This window comes from Castanea sativa, chromosome 3 (assembly GCF_040712315.1).
Source record: "Castanea sativa cultivar Marrone di Chiusa Pesio chromosome 3, ASM4071231v1".
NCBI classification, from domain to species: domain Eukaryota; kingdom Viridiplantae; phylum Streptophyta; class Magnoliopsida; order Fagales; family Fagaceae; genus Castanea; species Castanea sativa.
In genome coordinates, this window is record NC_134015.1 from 56,967,441 (window position 1) to 56,984,954 (window position 17,514).

General features: G+C 32.4%; 1 protein-coding gene across 1 annotated transcript; it reads left to right on the forward strand.

The window, feature by feature from the left end:
* Positions 1-12,406: 12,406 nt before the first annotated feature.
* Positions 12,407-16,367, forward strand: LOC142626711 (uncharacterized). The gene is made up of 9 exons (XM_075800421.1): positions 12,407-12,635; positions 12,737-12,960; positions 13,200-13,314; positions 14,068-14,157; positions 14,314-14,487; positions 14,587-14,706; positions 15,394-15,504; positions 15,915-15,996; positions 16,097-16,367. The coding sequence occupies exons 1-9, from the start codon at positions 12,495-12,497 to the stop codon at positions 16,153-16,155; spliced, it is 1,116 nt and encodes a 371-aa protein (XP_075656536.1). The 5' UTR covers positions 12,407-12,494; the 3' UTR covers positions 16,156-16,367.
* Positions 16,368-17,514: the final 1,147 nt, after the last annotated feature.

The following is a 17,514-nucleotide window of genomic DNA, read 5'->3' on the forward strand; positions in this document are numbered from 1 at the left end:
CTTTATAGTAAACTCCCTTTAGCATAATATCCTGTACACAAATTCAAAAGCAAAGAAAAATAAGTAAGATGAATTTATTATATTAAAACATAAGCGTAAGTTGCATCTTGGGGAAAAAATGTGAAAAAAAAAAAAAACATTGTGGGGTGTATTGTGTGGGATTTAATTATAGGGATGACTTTATTGGTTAAGAGACATTACATAAAAAATTCATGACTTTATTGGGATTTAAGTTTAAAATTTTTTATAATAGATTTTTAGTTTGGGTAGAATTTAAATTTGTTAAATGTATAAAATTAATTTACTAATTAGTTGTTTTTAAAATATTGATAATATATAGAATTTTAGTTGGAGTAGAAGTCAAAATGTGAGGTTTTTTTTTTTTTTTTTTTTGAGAAAGAAGACGTGGTTTCTTGTTTGGGATTAAAGTTAAAAATTTTTTGCAATGGACTTTTAGTTTGAATAGAATTTAAATTTGTTGAAATTTAAATGATAAAGTTTTATCTAAGCCCAACTTTTATTACATGATATATAATATAGTATATATATATATATATATATATATATATATATATATATATATATATATATATATATATATATATATATAAACCTAACACCTTAGTATTGCATGTGATAATGATATTTTTGGTGCCATAAATAGTTTTCTTAATCCTTGGATCCATCAGGAGGAAATGCCTCATCTGTGGTTCATCGGGACAAATTTCCAGTCCACCTCCTTTATGCCTCGACGGTCTAGGCGCCACCCTCTCCGGAAACTACCACCTACTTCCCTTTGGGCGCGTAAGCTCAAATACATGGTTGGTATGTAATCCCAATGGGGACTTTCGTGGGAGCCCAACGGATGGATGCATAGCAACTCGACGGACGGTCACGCATGGGCCTGATGGATGGATGTGCATGGACTCAACAGTTGGACATGTTGGGCCTCACATACCTTTTTGTGTGTTCTCCACTCATGTATCCTTATATGGAAATAACTTAAGCACCATGCCCAAAAACCCTACAACATGTTCATGTCTTCCCCATATGGAAAGAGGAACCCTGATATCTCGGGGCCTTAATTCCAAACCTTCTCTACAAGGAAAACTCCTACATTTAAGGGATCTCAGCTAGCTCTATATCACTATATAAACACTAGACCTCCTCTCCAATAAGGTACGTGAAAATCTCTAGCTCTCGCACTACTAAGCTCTTGGAGATTCTTCTATCATTAACTTAACATACGGAGGGTCTTTAGCCGGCACCCCACTAGTGCTCTCTGTAGGTTCTTTGTTTTTTTTTTGTTCTTTAGGTACTTCAATTGGCACGTGTGTGGACGATCAGCTCACTGACCATTTTTTAGCATCATCAGCATGCATTATGATTTTTTTTTTATTAAAAAACCTCTAAGCAATTACCACAATATATTTAAATGAAAAAACAAATTCACAAATAAAAAACTAACTAAATTTATAAAAATTAAAATTGAAAAACTCAAATTAGTGTGAAAATACTAATGCTTGTTCAGACTCCAAAATTAAAATTACGGTTAGATTGTTTATACTCTAACTTAACAAAGTGCAGAACAAGAGAAAATATACGCAATAAACCAGTAACACTACTCTAAGCCATATTCAACCACAATGAACAATAAATGAAAAGTTTAAAGAGTAGGGAAGAGAGATGCAAACACAAGATAACACTAATACATGTTATCGAAGAGAAAACCAAAGAGCTCGGTGAAAAATCTCTCTGCGACCCTCCAAGTTGAAATTGATCCACTAGTGAATAAGTTGGAATACATGAATAACAAAAGACTCTCTAAGCCTAGTTTACCCCATGTACTTGAGCTCTCCAAGCTCTTGCTACCAACGGACTTCTCGGAGTATTGTCTTCACTAACTTTCCGGATCTTGCAATCAACCTGATTGCATCTGCCACTTAATGGCTCCTTTCAATACTTCCCAAAAGCACCAAAACTTGACTCAGCACTCAGATTGGGTGAGGTAAGTGTTTAGGCTAAGAACCTCTCAAGGATGTAGAGATGAAGAGATAAGAGCAAAGGAAAACCAAGAGAAAATGTGTAGATGATTTTGGGTATAACAATCTCTAACTCTTAAGTGTTTTTGCTAGGGTTTTCTCTCTGAAAAGAACTCCTTATATTTCGTGAGTAATGAGAGTATATATAGTGTGCGTAAAGAATTTGGTAAAACGCTTTTTCTTTTTCCAAATTGAATATTTCGCGAGTACCTCGCGAGATGGCCTTTCTTGCGAAGTACTCGCGAATTTGACAGTCTGGCATGACTCTTTAGCTTCTAGTCATATGTTTCACATGTAGCCTTTCATGGGTTACTCTTCTTGAGAGCTTCTTGTGAGCTAATCGCGAATTGCACTGATTCTTCATTGACGTTTGATTCTTTATCAATTTCTCACACTCATCCCTTACAAATAAACCCACATAAATACAGGGAAATGATTGAAGAAATTACAACAAAATTTGACACGGAATTAAAGCTAACAAAGGCTAGTTGAAAATAACAACTTTACACAAATTGAAAGCATAACAAATTAACAATCCAAAAAAACAATTGCATGTTTTTTTGAGTAGGAACAATTGAATGTAGAGTTAAAGGGAAGCCTCGATTCAATAAAAAAAAAATCCAAATATCCAAACAACTTAAGAATTATAGGAGAAGGAGAAGAACGGTGCAGAGGGAGATAAAAGTAACAGTTGATAGCCAAAGAGAGAGTTTAGGCGTATAAAATTTGTTAAAGGAAAGAAAAAAATTATGGAGTTGTGTATTAAACACTGCTTAAAAAGAAAACTGTTAAGAGAAGTTGAAAAGAAAAAAATTATATGCTAATATTAATCAGTTAGTAAAACGTTAATTGTAGAAGTTAAAAAATTAATAATAAAAGAAATTGTATTAGATGGAGAATTCAAATTATAATCGAGTAAGGGTTTTTAATCAACTTAAAAATGATCGGAGAATGTGACCCTAAAAAAATAGTGTATTAATTAAAATAATCAACAACCTCACAATACTAATAACTACTTTTAATGCCTTATTATTATTATTATTATTATTATACAAGATAGAATTCTACTCTAACCTAATCTAAGTGTATATGTGTGTGAAACTTCCTTTTGGAGACTTGAACCCTAGCCCTTGCCCCCCACACCCCACAAGCACTTATACTTGTGTAGTGACCATCGCACCAATGGTGTGTGGTGGTGTTATTATCATTTTTCTAAGAATACTGTGATACACTTGCAAAATATATGATCAAAATTGTGTCATTTTTTTGTGATTTTATAAAAACATAATCGCAAACCACACCACACTTGTACAGCCGGTAAGATTACTTATCATAATCTCTCCCAACCTTCATAGAAGTTGGGGATTTGTGCACTAGATACAATCAAGTAATCAACTAAAGCATAATCTAACATGCAAGAAAGATGCGTATAACTTCATTAAAAGTGAACTTCTTAACAAGGAAGTCATCCACAATTTTTGAGATTATAATTATGGAATAATTTTAACACGTTGGTTTGAATGGCAACCCAACCTGGGGTTTAGAGTACAAGAAATGACCTACTTAAATTGGTCACAAGTTCAGTAAAAAAAAAAAAATTGGTCACAAGTATCTTATCACTTCATCTCAAAGTGACATATACATAGATCGCAGTTATATTTGATTTCATCAGCTAAATTAACACTAGTTGTCCACAACAACCAATCAATCCTAGAAGAAAAACCTCTAACTCTACATGGCAAAAAGTAATTACAGAATGAATACTTAAAAAGCCCCATAGCCCAATTCCAGGAAACAAATCCTCCTGTGCCTCAATTTTCAGCATCAAAGCTAAGAATGTACGTACCTAAACAAATTATGGCTTTTTCGAGAAATAATCGATTGCATAATCCAATAAATATATTATTAATGATGTGGAACCTCACTAAGACACAAGGTTCAAACCCATTGGGTGTAAGATATTTGATTTAGAATAAAATAATGCTAAAGTTAGTTCATTTATTAAAAAAAAAAAACTTAGACAAAAGGCCATTTTTCTAAAGAACACAAAATCTTACCATCATGTATTTTTGGAGTGATGGTCATTTCACAAGTACAAGTTATTGTGGGGTGAAAGGAGGTAAGGATCGCGTTTCAAGTTTTTAAAAGAGAGCTTGAGAGTTTTCCACACATATATATATTTAGATTAGACTAGATTATGATTTATATCTATATATCAATATTTGGAAACTCTGTTGCTAGAATTTCGGGTTGCTTTCCAATTCGTATATGCCAGATGCTAGACGCAATCCCGCAGGGAGTCTCTGAAGCCATGAACACTCTACTTACATATATATAAATTATGTATATATAATGAGTTTAAGGCAAAAGAAAATTCTGTCTTATTTTAATATTATATTGCAACATTGCGTATCAATTAAGTTCAAGGCAACTAGATATTAGTTATTAATTATAAATGTCCTAAGAATGAATCTGAGAATCTTAGAGAATTAGTGAAGTGACTAATTTCTGTTGTCTAAAGCCTAAAGGTAGTTTAAACTTTGAAGCTATGCAACTCACTGTTGGTGACGGCTAGAAAGTTAAGATATCATGTCACTCTCTGCAAAATGTGCAAGAAAGGTGTTGAATTACTCACAAGTGGACAGTTCATATCGGCCCATTGCATTTGATGTCTTCTAAGTTCCATCTTTCTATATCTATAAAAAAAAATCAAAGTATATTCAATTAAATAAGTACATTAGTTCACAAGCAATTTAGGAGTTGCAATATTGCATTATACATACAAGACAAATCAAATAATTTCTGGTCATGACATTGAAGTATTTTGTTTCTTTTCCATTATGTAATTGTCAGTTGAGATCAATTTATCTCATACGTTTTTGAATTGAATTCATTCTAATGTACTATATCTTCGGAATCAAAGAGAAGTAAAAATTATTAATCAATGCGGATGCTCATGCTACTGAAGTTTTCTTTTTTCTCTGCTACCAATAATTCTAACATACTAAACTCTAAAGTACTAACCCAGCCTCTGGTGGCTGATTGCAAATCCTTCACTAATACTAGGGAAACTAACAGAGCACACTACCAGATCCTTTTTTTTCTTATGTAAAACCTCCTTTTGATGTAATGGAGGTTTTAATTTCCGATAACTCTTCTGTAATCATTACTTGGTCAAATCCGGGTAGTACTATTAATAATTAATATGGTCCAAGTTTAACCAAAAAATAAAAATAAAAATAAAAATAAAAATAGAAAATATTCAAATTATTACAGATTCTATTACAAAAGGCTTACAAACTAATATTACAATGAATGTGATTGATTTAACATCAATAATATATAATCTAAATTTCAAAAATATTTTTATGTTTCATGTTTAAAAGTTGATACATTAATTTTCAAAATTTATGTATCAAAATTTGTAATAAGTATAGTATCACCCTTTGTATTAAAAACTCACTATGGTTTAGAATGGTCTCATCCTTTTTTAGTAACAAAAAAAAAAAAAAAAAAAAAACCATACTTCTTGTTGTGTGAAACTGTGAATTAGTAGCCAAAAAGCTTGGATTCTATTACACTTGCAACTCTTTTTGTGTGTGTGTGTGTGTGTGTGTGTGTGTGTGTGTGTGTGTGTGTGTGTGGAGAAGAACAACTCTTTTCTTCTTTTTTAATAAATTTGATTATGACTTTTGTGGGGGTCAGAAACACAAAACAAGCTTAGAAGAAGTATGAGTTTCTAATCAACACAACTAATTTCTAAAGATAAAGGGATGAAATCCCACAATGAGAAGACTAGATAGGTGATCGGAGATGAAAACAACAAACCTAAATTCTTTCATTGATAAAAATCAGTTTCTAGAGCTATACATTGTCCCTCTTGCAATGTATAGGTTGCACAAATGTGGGCCTCGCCAAATATCTAAGAGGGGTGTTGCATAAACTTGTCTCACAAGGTATTTTCTCTTTGTTCTAGTGTGAAATAATTATATTACCCATGAGAGCCTTTGTGTTCGAATAGTTATTAGACCTAGACAAAACATTAACTTGGCCTATGAGTTGGGTCACTGGTTCAACTAGTGAGTCACCGGTCGAACCACATGGATCAAATAAAATTTTTAAAAAACTATATATATATATATGTGTGTGTGTGTGTGTGTGTGTGTGTAAAATTAAGTTTAAGAAATCATAACATGAATATGTAATTTATAAAAAAAAGAGGTAATACCTAAATTAAACTCGCCATTATAATTTAAAATCAAGGTTTCACAAGCAACAACATTAGAAATTTTATAAAATTTACAAGCAATATAAATGATTGTCATAAAATTGCAATGAAGTCTTTGCTAAATAAAATCTTGTCACTTGTCTTAAAATACTATAAATTAAAAAAAGGCAAATCTCAAACTACATAATTAATAAAGAGAAAAAAAAATTAAGGTCTTAAACTTAAAGCAATAAACAAATAAAGCATAAAAAACATAGATAAAAGAAGTGAAAAAAAATTTGAGGTTAAACTTAAAGCAATAAACAAATAAAGCATAAAAAACGTAAACAAAAGAAGAGAAAAGAAGGTTTAAGCAATAAACTATATAACATATACTGATATACTCAGACCTAAGTGCTAACTAGTTATGTGAAAATGCATTGTTGTAGTTTGGGGAACTAAAATAGTGACAAGTGACTAGGTAACGGTATAGTAGTATAAATCGGCAGAAAAGTAAGAGGATAATGCATGTATTTATTTAGGTTTTCTCTTATTTAAATTGTCGTATCATCATGCATAAAATAGTAAAGAAATTAATGAGATGGACCAATTAATCTAACTTTACACAATTCACAAACTTAGTCATCTTAATGAAACGGTCACACAATTTGTTTAAAACCTACTGAATTTTGCCGGTTTTGACTAGGAGCTAAGCCGGGGGGGAATTGCCCCTTGACTCCTCCCAAAATATTTCATATATATTACTATTAGGAGTTTTTTAAAATGCTTTACCCCTTAGGCAGAAAATAAACATAAATCAGGAAAAAAAAAAAGCTTCTCGACCCTGCTGAAATAGTGGGAAAAAGGCAAGCTTACCTGACACCCAATAGTGGGAAAAAGGCAAACTATACCCCCTTGGGCAGAAAATAAACACAAATCAGGAAAAAAGCTTCTTGACCCTACTGAAATAGTTGGAAAAAACACCCAATAGTGGGAAAAGGCAAGCTTACCTAATGCCCCATAAGTCAATGACAGTGTGCAGGAAAAAAAACACAAAACAGGGAAAAAGTTTCCAGACACAAGCGAAAATAAAGGGAAGTATTTCCCTGGGCACAATAACATACACCAAGAGCTTTGACTTGTCTGCTGTCAAGCTTAGCAAAATAATAATAATCATCACTCATTTTAGTGTCTTTGTTATGACATTTGAATTGATAGTCCTATATTTTACACAATTTTCTTTTTGTCCTCAATTTCTTGACAATTCAGTTTTAAATTGTGAGTTTACATTATGAACACAAATTTTAATTACTTTGAAAAATAAATAGAAAGTTGAATTTCACCTATAGTTTAAAAAACAATCAAATCAAGACAGTGAGACCTATATACAACTTTGCAAGTAAATTTCTACACTTTTAATATTTTAAAATTTATTTATTTCCACAATTTATTTTATAGAATTAACTCAAATGTCTAACTATAGTATATGTTTGTATTAGTTTTTGTATGACACTTATAGTTGTTATTGTTTATTTATTTTTTTGTTAATATATATTAATATTTTTTTCAGTTATTTTTTTTAATATTGACTTCTAATCTTGGTTTCTTGAACTAAAATCCTGACTTCGCCACTGGTTTTGATTGAGTCTTGTGCACATTTTATCCAATTGATCACTTGGAATGGTCTATTTGTCGAGTCACCGGATTACTAATTCGACTGGCTAGGCTAAGTTAGGTTTAATAACACTTCGAAGTTTCTTCAAACACGTTTCATTTTCTTCAATATCTTTTAAATGTTTTTATTTATATTTTTTCTACAAGAGAAACGTGTTGGGTGAATTACGCTAATTATTTTTTTGCTTTCTAATATTACCAATGCTAGCTCCAACTTAACCACTCTCTCTCTCTCTCTCTCAATGTTGTGATGAACTGCACACCATATTCTTTCCACATCACAATGATTCTAATTACCATCTAGACAATTTTATATAGAAATCATTAGGTGGAAGGCACCGGAGCTTATCTACTTGGATGAGAGCTTATGCATAGATCAAATTGGTGGCTTGACATTAGCCAACAAACCATCAGAAAGTTGCATGCGCGAAGAAATGCAAGGAGCTGCATTAAATGTTGCATGGACTCATAGCCCTCTTTATTGACTTCTTTGTTGATAGAAGTCTTGCATTGTTCTCATGTTCTGGAACACTTGACATGCATACATGCTTCACCTTTTAGCCAAACTGTATGACTTCATTGGCATTCATGAATTGTCAAGAAGGGCAAGGAACTATACCTGAGCAAACCAAATACATGCTAGCCGAAATGTATGACTCCATTGGCAATAAATGCTGGCCATTTTTGTTGACTTGATAAGTTTCATGACGGTGATATTTTTGCTGAAGTTTAGCTATAAAGAGAGGTGGAGCAAATGAGAGCTATGTATATGAGCTACGGAGATTGCAATTAGAACTTCTTTTGTGTGTGAGAGAACTAAGGGTGTATTTGAGATTTGGGTATATGAGAGAATGTCTATAAGTCATTGTTGTAATCTCTAAAATTATAGTGAAAATTTATTTTGTTGCTTTCTGTAAACGTAGGCATATTGCCGAATCACGTAAATTCTTTATGTCATATTTTCTTCTCTATCTTTTTTAACCTTGTGTAAACAAATTATTTCACCAATTTTCACAACACAATGGCAACAATCCAATAGACTATGTACATGGTATCCATGACTATCATCCTTCGCTTAATCAGTTTTAATCTCATACAGTTTTGATGCTCTAACTTCCTCTGATTTACACAATTACACCTAACCCTACTCATAATTAAAAAAAAAAAACTGTTTGGAGCTGTTCCTGTTCTTTCCACAAATGGTGCATGTTACATCATCTCATTTTCTCAGCTCCTTTCAAAGTAGCAGATGCAGGAGATAATGGCTGAACACAATTAATCCGTTTTGACCGAGTACAAGAATTTCTGCAGGAAAGACATATTGCCGAATCACGTAAATTCTTTGTGTCATATTTTCTTCTCTATCTTTTTTAACCTTGTGTAAACAAATTATTTCACCAATTTTCACAACACAATGGCAACAATCCAATAGCCTATGTACATGGTATCCATGACTATCATCCTTCGCTTAATCAGTTTTAATCTCATACAGTTTTGATGCTCTAACTTCCTCTGATTTACACAATTACACCTAACCCTACTCATAATTAAAAAAAAAAACTGTTTGGAGCTGTTCCTGTTCTTTCCACAAATGGTGCATGTTACATCATCTCATTTTCTCAGCTCCTTTCAAAGTAGCAGATGCAGGAGATAATGGCTGAACACAATTAATCCGTTTTGACCAAGTACAAGAATTTCTGCAGGAAACTGATGGTGGGTAGCCAAACCTTAAGTTTCTTAATTATCAACTTTATTTCTATAATGGGCTATAGGATCTTGCCTTGACAATCTCATGCCTGATTAATGGAAGAGCTAAGCTGCGATCACCTTCCATTGAATGATAGAGATAGAGTCCAAGTTATGATAGGCCAATAGGGCACTACTGAAGTAAGCCTTTGGGAAAAATTCAACTTAGGTAAAGACTTCTAGAAGCTCTCCAACAACTGTAAAAGAAAGTAATATAAAATCGATTATCAAATATTATCATACACTATCATAATTGAAGAAATTACATATTATCTATTTCCTTTCGTTCGTGAGATTCAATAATTTTCATAATTTTAAATCAATTTCAAGTAGACACATTAGGAGTCAGTTTTTTATTTATTCTTTAATATTTTAGAAAACTCCTACATCAGTACGGGTATAGATACGTCACTATGACATGTCAATTTTTGAAAAAGTATGATACAGGTACAGTTGGAATATGTATATTAATTAATTATTAAATACATTTTTATTTATATTTTTATATATGGTTAAGCATTTATTTTTCATATAATATTAAACATATATCAATTTAAGAGAAATAAAGAATATTATATTTCTATATATTATTAATCATTTTTTTATTAGAGTAATAATAGATAATAAAACAAATTCAATACTGTTAAAGGATGTTCATCTCAACTTTATTTATATAATGGGCTATAGGATCTTGCATTGACAATCTCATGCCTGATTAATGGAAGGGGCACTACTGAAGTAAGCCTTTGGGAAAAATTCAACTTAGGGAAAGACTTCTAGAAGCTCTCCCACAACTGTAAAAAAGTCAAATAAAATTGAGTATCAAACATTATCATACCGCAGTGTGCTCATCAAAAAAAAAAAAAAAGTGGTGTAAAATAACAAACCACTAATCATAAGTAAATGAAAAAAATTGGTTGTCTTCTATTATAATTGAAGAACTTATATATTATCTCTTTCCTTTCCTATGTGGGACTCGATAATTTTCATCATTTTAAATCCATTTTAAGTGGATATATTTAGAGTCAATTTTTTTTTTATTTACTCCTTAATATTTTAGGAAACACTTGCATGAGTACGGATACGGTACGATGACACAACAATTTTGAAAAAGTAAAACACGAATACAGCGAGAATATGTATATTAATTAATTATTAAATATATTTTTATATATGGGCTAACATTTATTTTTCATATAATATTCAATATATATCAATTTAAGAGAAATAGTGAATAATTTATTTCTATATATTATTAATCATTCATTATTATCAAATTAAGAGTAATAATGGATAATGAAACAAATTCAATACCATTAAAGGATGTTCAAATTTTTTTTTTTTTTGATATAAGATAAAAATTCTACACTAACCTAATCTAATTAAGTGTATATGCGTATGAGTCTTCCTCCTAAAGACTTGAACCTCGACTATTTGCCCCCTTAGTCCACTTGCACTTATCTTTGTAGAGTGACCAATCCTATCAATGGTGTGCGGTGGTTGATGTTCAAAAATTAGAATACAAATCAAGAATAAAGATATTTATTAATTTTCAAATGCAATATTATTATTTAAAGTTAGGCTCTTTTAGATATACACCAAAGTAAATTTCTTTAAAAAACATTCTCTCATCTCCTCGTGTATGTGTTAATACTTAGTATTCTAAAAAAAAAAAAAAAGCATGAGTTCTCTTTGTTTTGTGAAAGAGTATTCGATTCCTCTTGTTCTCGTGTCCCAGATTTGTCTTCCTTTTTAATTTTTTTTTAAAAGGACTCAGTTGAGACATGTATGCAAAAATGTTCAAAAAGTGTCAAGTGTCTGACATGAATATGATACCCAAAATGAAATGTTTGTACTTTTCTAATTCTGAAGGATGGGTTTTGAGATGGATGGGTTCTTGGTGAGCATTTGTTAATCTGGGTATTTGGTTTTGTGTTTTGATTACATCAAAATGACGTCGTTCCATGGGTTATTAGCAGTGCCTTTTGTTTTAGGTAAAACGACGTCATTTTGGAAGACTAATTTGGCCCCAAAAAAAATCCACTTTATACGCTAGCATGTTGCTTAATGGGCATGTAGGCAAGATACCGACAAGGGATGGATCTTGCTAACGGAAAGAAAGTGTAAGTGCTGGTTTGGATCTAGCTTATAAGAGCGCGTCTGCGTTTTGTTTTTGTTTTTGTTTTTTTTTTTCTTCTGCTGCAGGGGGACAAGCGCGCAGTGCGCGTACTGTGCGTGCACTGTGCGCGCACTGTTTATGTACGTTTTTAGCAATTTTTTATTAAAATGGGTCTCACAGCACTATTTACATATTTAAAAATTATTTTGCTACAGTGTTTTCAGTTTTCAGCAATAAGTTCTATTCAAACGGACCCTAAGTAAAATTCAAGCAACCCCAAATTTCTATTTTGTAATTTATGAAAAGAAAAAAAAGAGTAAAAAAAAAAATTAAACAAACTAGCCTCATCATACACGCTTCGCACGTTTAATAAAGCTATTTTTTTAGTGGTCATAGTAAAAAAAAATTTGTTTTTTTATTTTATATATATAATTTTTATTTTGAGAATCTAATTTATAAGTAGATAAATAAATTTAAAAATCAACAAAGAAATAATTCCATTGAAAGATAGAGTTATATTTTTACTGGATTGTATTTTAATTTTCCCCCTACTTAAATAACAATGTAGGGTATTTAAGAAAAAAAAAATCTAGTAGTATATATAAAAAAAAAAAAAAAAAAGAAGGGCAAAAACCCGCTATCTTTCAACTGTATCCCAGCCGCAACAGACAGAGAGAGGGCGAGCAATAACCCCATTGGAAAAAAAATGGAGGACGATGAAGAAGAGCCACCGCTCGCTGTTCAAATCGAAGAAGAAATCAAACACTCAACGCAGCCACCACCAAACGACGACGTTTCCGTCGGAGTAACCGTCATCACAGGCTACCTCGGCTCCGGCAAATCCACTGTAAAAACACATTTAACTCTCTTAATTTTTTTTCCCAAATTTTCGATACAACCACTCTCTCTCTCTCTCTGATCTTCGTTTGATTAATTTTGTGAAAAAAGCTGGTGAATCACATACTTAATTCGCAACACGGGAAGAGAATAGCGGTGATACTGAACGAGTTCGGCGAGGAAATCGGCGTGGAAAGAGCCATGATCAACGAAGGCGACGGAAATGGCGGAGCCGTCGTCGAAGAATGGGTTGAGCTTGCAAATGGCTGTATTTGTTGCACTGTGAAGCACAGTTTGGTCCAAGCACTCGAGCAACTTGTGCAGAGGAAAGAAAGGTTAACTCCAATTAACTATATATTTCAACAAAATTAGCGATTATCCCAAAAGTTTAAGCTATTAGAAAACGCGTGGGCCTAAACCACTCTTATTAAGTGGGCCCAACACGGGTTTTAAATTACGATCTCCTGCTTTAATACCATGAAAAATTAGGATTATTTGAAAAGTTTAAGGTTTTAGGAAATAATTTGATTATATCAAATTTGAGTGATATATGTTGTTTCTTTTGTGTGTGTAGACTTGATCATATATTATTGGAGACCACCGGGTTGGCGAACCCGGCTCCACTTGCTTCTATTCTTTGGTTGGATGATCAGCTGGAATCATCGGTCAGGCTCGACTCAATTATCACTGTAAGTTCTATTTATTTGATGTTTTGTTTATGGGATAGATTTATGTTCATTACTTGCACTACTAGTCAAACTAGGGATATATTGCTTGCTCTACAAGTACATGGACTTACAATAAGCCTGGACTAAATCTTGTAAGCGTGTTGTAAAATTCAAATATAATAATTGGTGCTGATATTTTGTTATTTCGGTCTTGGTTTATCTCGATGGAATGGATGGGTTTATTTGATGTTAGAGATACTTACATTATGAGTAGGACTAGGGTTGCTTTGCTGCACATGGACCTACAATAAGGTTGGATGGGATTTGAAATTTGAGTGTAAGATGTGATTTCAAATCCATAACATTATGAGTGTTCTGTTGGAGCAAAATCCTGAAAGCATTAAAACGTAGTATTTTTTTGTTAAACCCCTTGATTTTAAGTGCTTAAGTCCAAATGCAACTTTTATTGTTTTACTGTATGATAATACGTTTGATCATATATATAAGTCAATTGTTGTGAATTTTCTTTTAATAAGTTTTGGCAATTGAATGTGGGATTGTAAATCACATTGCAGTGTTGTTAGAGTACTGTTGTATACTGTGTCTTTCTTGCCAAATACATATAACAGCATGGGGTGTGTTTGTGTCATTTCTGTACTCAATTTGTGTCTTGTGACGGTTTCCTTTCTCTCCAGTTCTTATTACCATGCTGAATTAAAAGATACCTCTCTTATTACTCAATATCTTTCTCTAAGAGATATGTTGTTCTAATAGGTTGTTGACGCCAAAAACCTTCGGTTTCAGCTCAGTGAACGCCGAAATTCATCTTCATTTCCTGAAGCATTTGTTCAGATAGCATTTGCGGTAATGATCATGTTTTTACATTGTGAGGACACATGTGGCTAATAAATTTTTTTATTATTGTTTTTTGTTTTGTCTTTTTAAGCTGGAATTTTGTCTGAATATAATGCATGTATTATGGTGTGAGCACCTAAGAGATAAATTTTGTTGTTTGTGTAGGATGTTGTAATTCTTAACAAGGTTGATTTGGTTTCTCCTGAGGGCTCTGGAGGTGTCCTGGAGGAACTGGAGAAGGAAATTCATAACATTAATTCCCTTGCCAGTATCATTCGTTCTGTTCGGTGTCAAGTTGACTTGCCCAAGATATTGAACTGTCGGGCCTATGAGGCTACAGTTAGTCATACATCTCTTTGTTTTTCATCTGCAAGTTTATCTTCTTAGTTCATACTGACTTTATTTAAGTGACATCACTGATTTTTTTGCCCTTTTCAGCATGCTGCTCGTTTAGAGCAATTGTTGGAAGAGAACCGTTCTCTATCTACCAAAGATCTTCATGATACTGGTGTGAGAACCTTATGCATTTGTGAGCCACGGCAGGTTGATCTTGATAAGGTAGTTTTTTCACTTTTGAAATAGCCATCATATTCTTGTTCTGGAAAATTGGCACTTCATTACTGCTTTTGACAACAGTTTACAATTCATTACAAGTATTGCAACCCAATTAGTTGGCAAAAAGTAATCTTCCAATGGAAACTTGATTAGTGGGTGCTTGCTGTGTTTTGTGTTTTTGTTTGGCTCAATGTCCATATAAACTAGGGCTGCTTTAGGCAGAGAACCAATATATAAGTGTATCCTACTAAAAAGGCTTAAAATTTTATTAGGTTATGCCATGGTTCTCCTCTATTTAAAAAGTAAGGTTCTAGATTATTGGATGGGTGAAAGAAGACTTGTGTCAGTGACCAAAAATATTTGGGACACAATATTTGTAAGAATATGGTTGCTAGATTCTGGTTGGTCAAATGGATAAATCTATTGATTTACTTATAAATCTCAATACTTAACAGTTACACTTTAGGATCTGCAGGAAATGTCACAAATAACAGCTGATCTTTTCTGTTTTCTGTCACCAAAACATTTAATATCTTGACCACACTAGTGAAAGCTCATATATTTTAACTATGTTATTTTTCGCTGGGGATGCTTGTCTTCTTTACTTATTTTATATCAACTTGAATCAGCACTTCCTTGTTTATGTTGCTATTGGTGTATGACATCATACCTAATTGTCGTTGTTTATAGGTTCGTTTATGGCTTGAGGAGATTCTTTGGGATAAGAAATACAGTATGGATGTGTATCGCTGCAAAGGAGTTCTAAGTGTTCAAAATTCTGATCAGTTACATACTTTACAGGTAGTGTTTCATTTCAAATGCACTCTAAGTACTCTTCATTGGAAGTCAACTAGTGCTGCATTAGACCCACATCACCTTGGGGTTCTGGTCACTGGGATGCTTATTTAAATTTTTTTTATATTAATCGTTGGATAAATGGTATGTTTATTTGAATTAAAATCCACATAAGGGTTTCATTTTTCTAGGGTGCATATGAAATGGCCAATATGCACAGGACCATGCTAAGGCTTTATGTACGTGTGTCATATAGGGTTTTAGCCTTACTAGGCACTGCAACCCTTAATATTGACATTTCTCCGTCATTTTCTTTTCATATTTTTTTCTTTTGAATTTACTGCTTGAATTAGTTTGTTTTTGGAGGAACTAATTTTGTTGTGTTCTGTGATTTAAAAACCTTATGTTCCTGGCAGGCTGTGAGGGAGATATATGAGATTGTTCCAGCTCGCAAATGGAAAGGGGAAGAAAATCAGATGAACAAGATAGTTTTTATAGGTATTATCTAATATACAACATCATCTTCAAGTGAGGTTCTTTATGGATACTGGTCAAGCTCCTATTTTAGTTTTTTTAATCTGTTTGTTTTATATTGCAGGTCATAATCTGAATGAGGATGTTCTTACTGATTCCTTCAGAACTTGTACAACTTCTTAATTTCTAATACTAGCTGACAGTTGATTGTCATTACATCTCAATGTTAGAAAGTTAAGTTGTAAATCATGATTTGGATAGAATAGGAAGTCCTACATCAAGTGTTATCAGCAAGAACTTTGGACGATCCAACTTGTTTCTAATATTTGTATTCTATTTTTTCTCCCATGTTAAATTTTGGTTACAGATTGAATGAGAATTGATTACTTTAACTCTTTGGGGTGTGAATTAAGTTAGTGATCTTTAGGCATGTTAGTACTCTGGTTGGGACAGTCATTCGGGGCTTTAGTTTCTTCACTTTGCTATGTTTTATTGATGTTGCATGAGGTTGGATGCTAATATAGCTTAAAGGAAAGGGAGACAAGGTTGCATTCGTTACATCCCTTTATTTGTATTTTTTAAGTTTATGGAGGAATATCAATAAACAACCAATATATAGTCCAAGAAAACCACAAAGAGTAAAGTCTAATTTTGGTCATAACTGTCCTATGCAACTGCTGTTCTGTTTGTTTCTTATGCAACTGATGTTCTGTTAGTTTCTTATTTTCCTATGGTTGTTTTATATACATACTTTCCAGTCAGTTTTTTTTTTTTTTTTTAGATAGGTAGATAATGGGGGCGTGGGAGATGAAATTCAAATCATAAACATGATATACCATAAAAGATGTCATTTTCATTGTGCCAACACTTGATTCCCCCATCATTCTTCTTTAAATTTGATTAGTTGTCTGAACAAGATAATTGGTCTAATCACAACCAATATTGTAATGTGCAACCATTAATTCCACAAAAATGTTTTGGTTTTGAAAAAAATTCTCAAACTAACAGTAAAATTGGCTGAACTAGACAAAATGACTAAATCGAAAACGTATTGAAATTTAAGAATTAAATTAAAATGAAAAAAAAATAAACTTACATAATTGAATTGAAAGGTTAAGAGTAATGTTATAGACATAACATTTTTACAACAGTTGAGTAGATAGATTTTCATTGGTTCTTATTTGGGCTCATCACTAACATCACTTTCATTTATTGTTCAACAACTAGTTACCTCAATTGTTGTAAAATGTTTTGAAAAAATTCTTGTGACAATATTGAAATGTCAAAGTTTGAGTGTGTTAATTATGGGGCTTTTGTTAATGAGTGCAACCGCACATCCATTAAAGAAGAATTTGATGAGTTCTACTCAACCTTAATCTTCATACACTCGTTAGCCAGATTCTATTTATAATTTAAGGGTTTTTTTATTTTTTTATTTTTATTTTTTTCTATCTCCACCTAAACCCAACATACACACTACAATTAGGGGTGCACATCGGGTAATTCAGGTAAATGAGTCTCAATGGTAAACCCATAGTGATA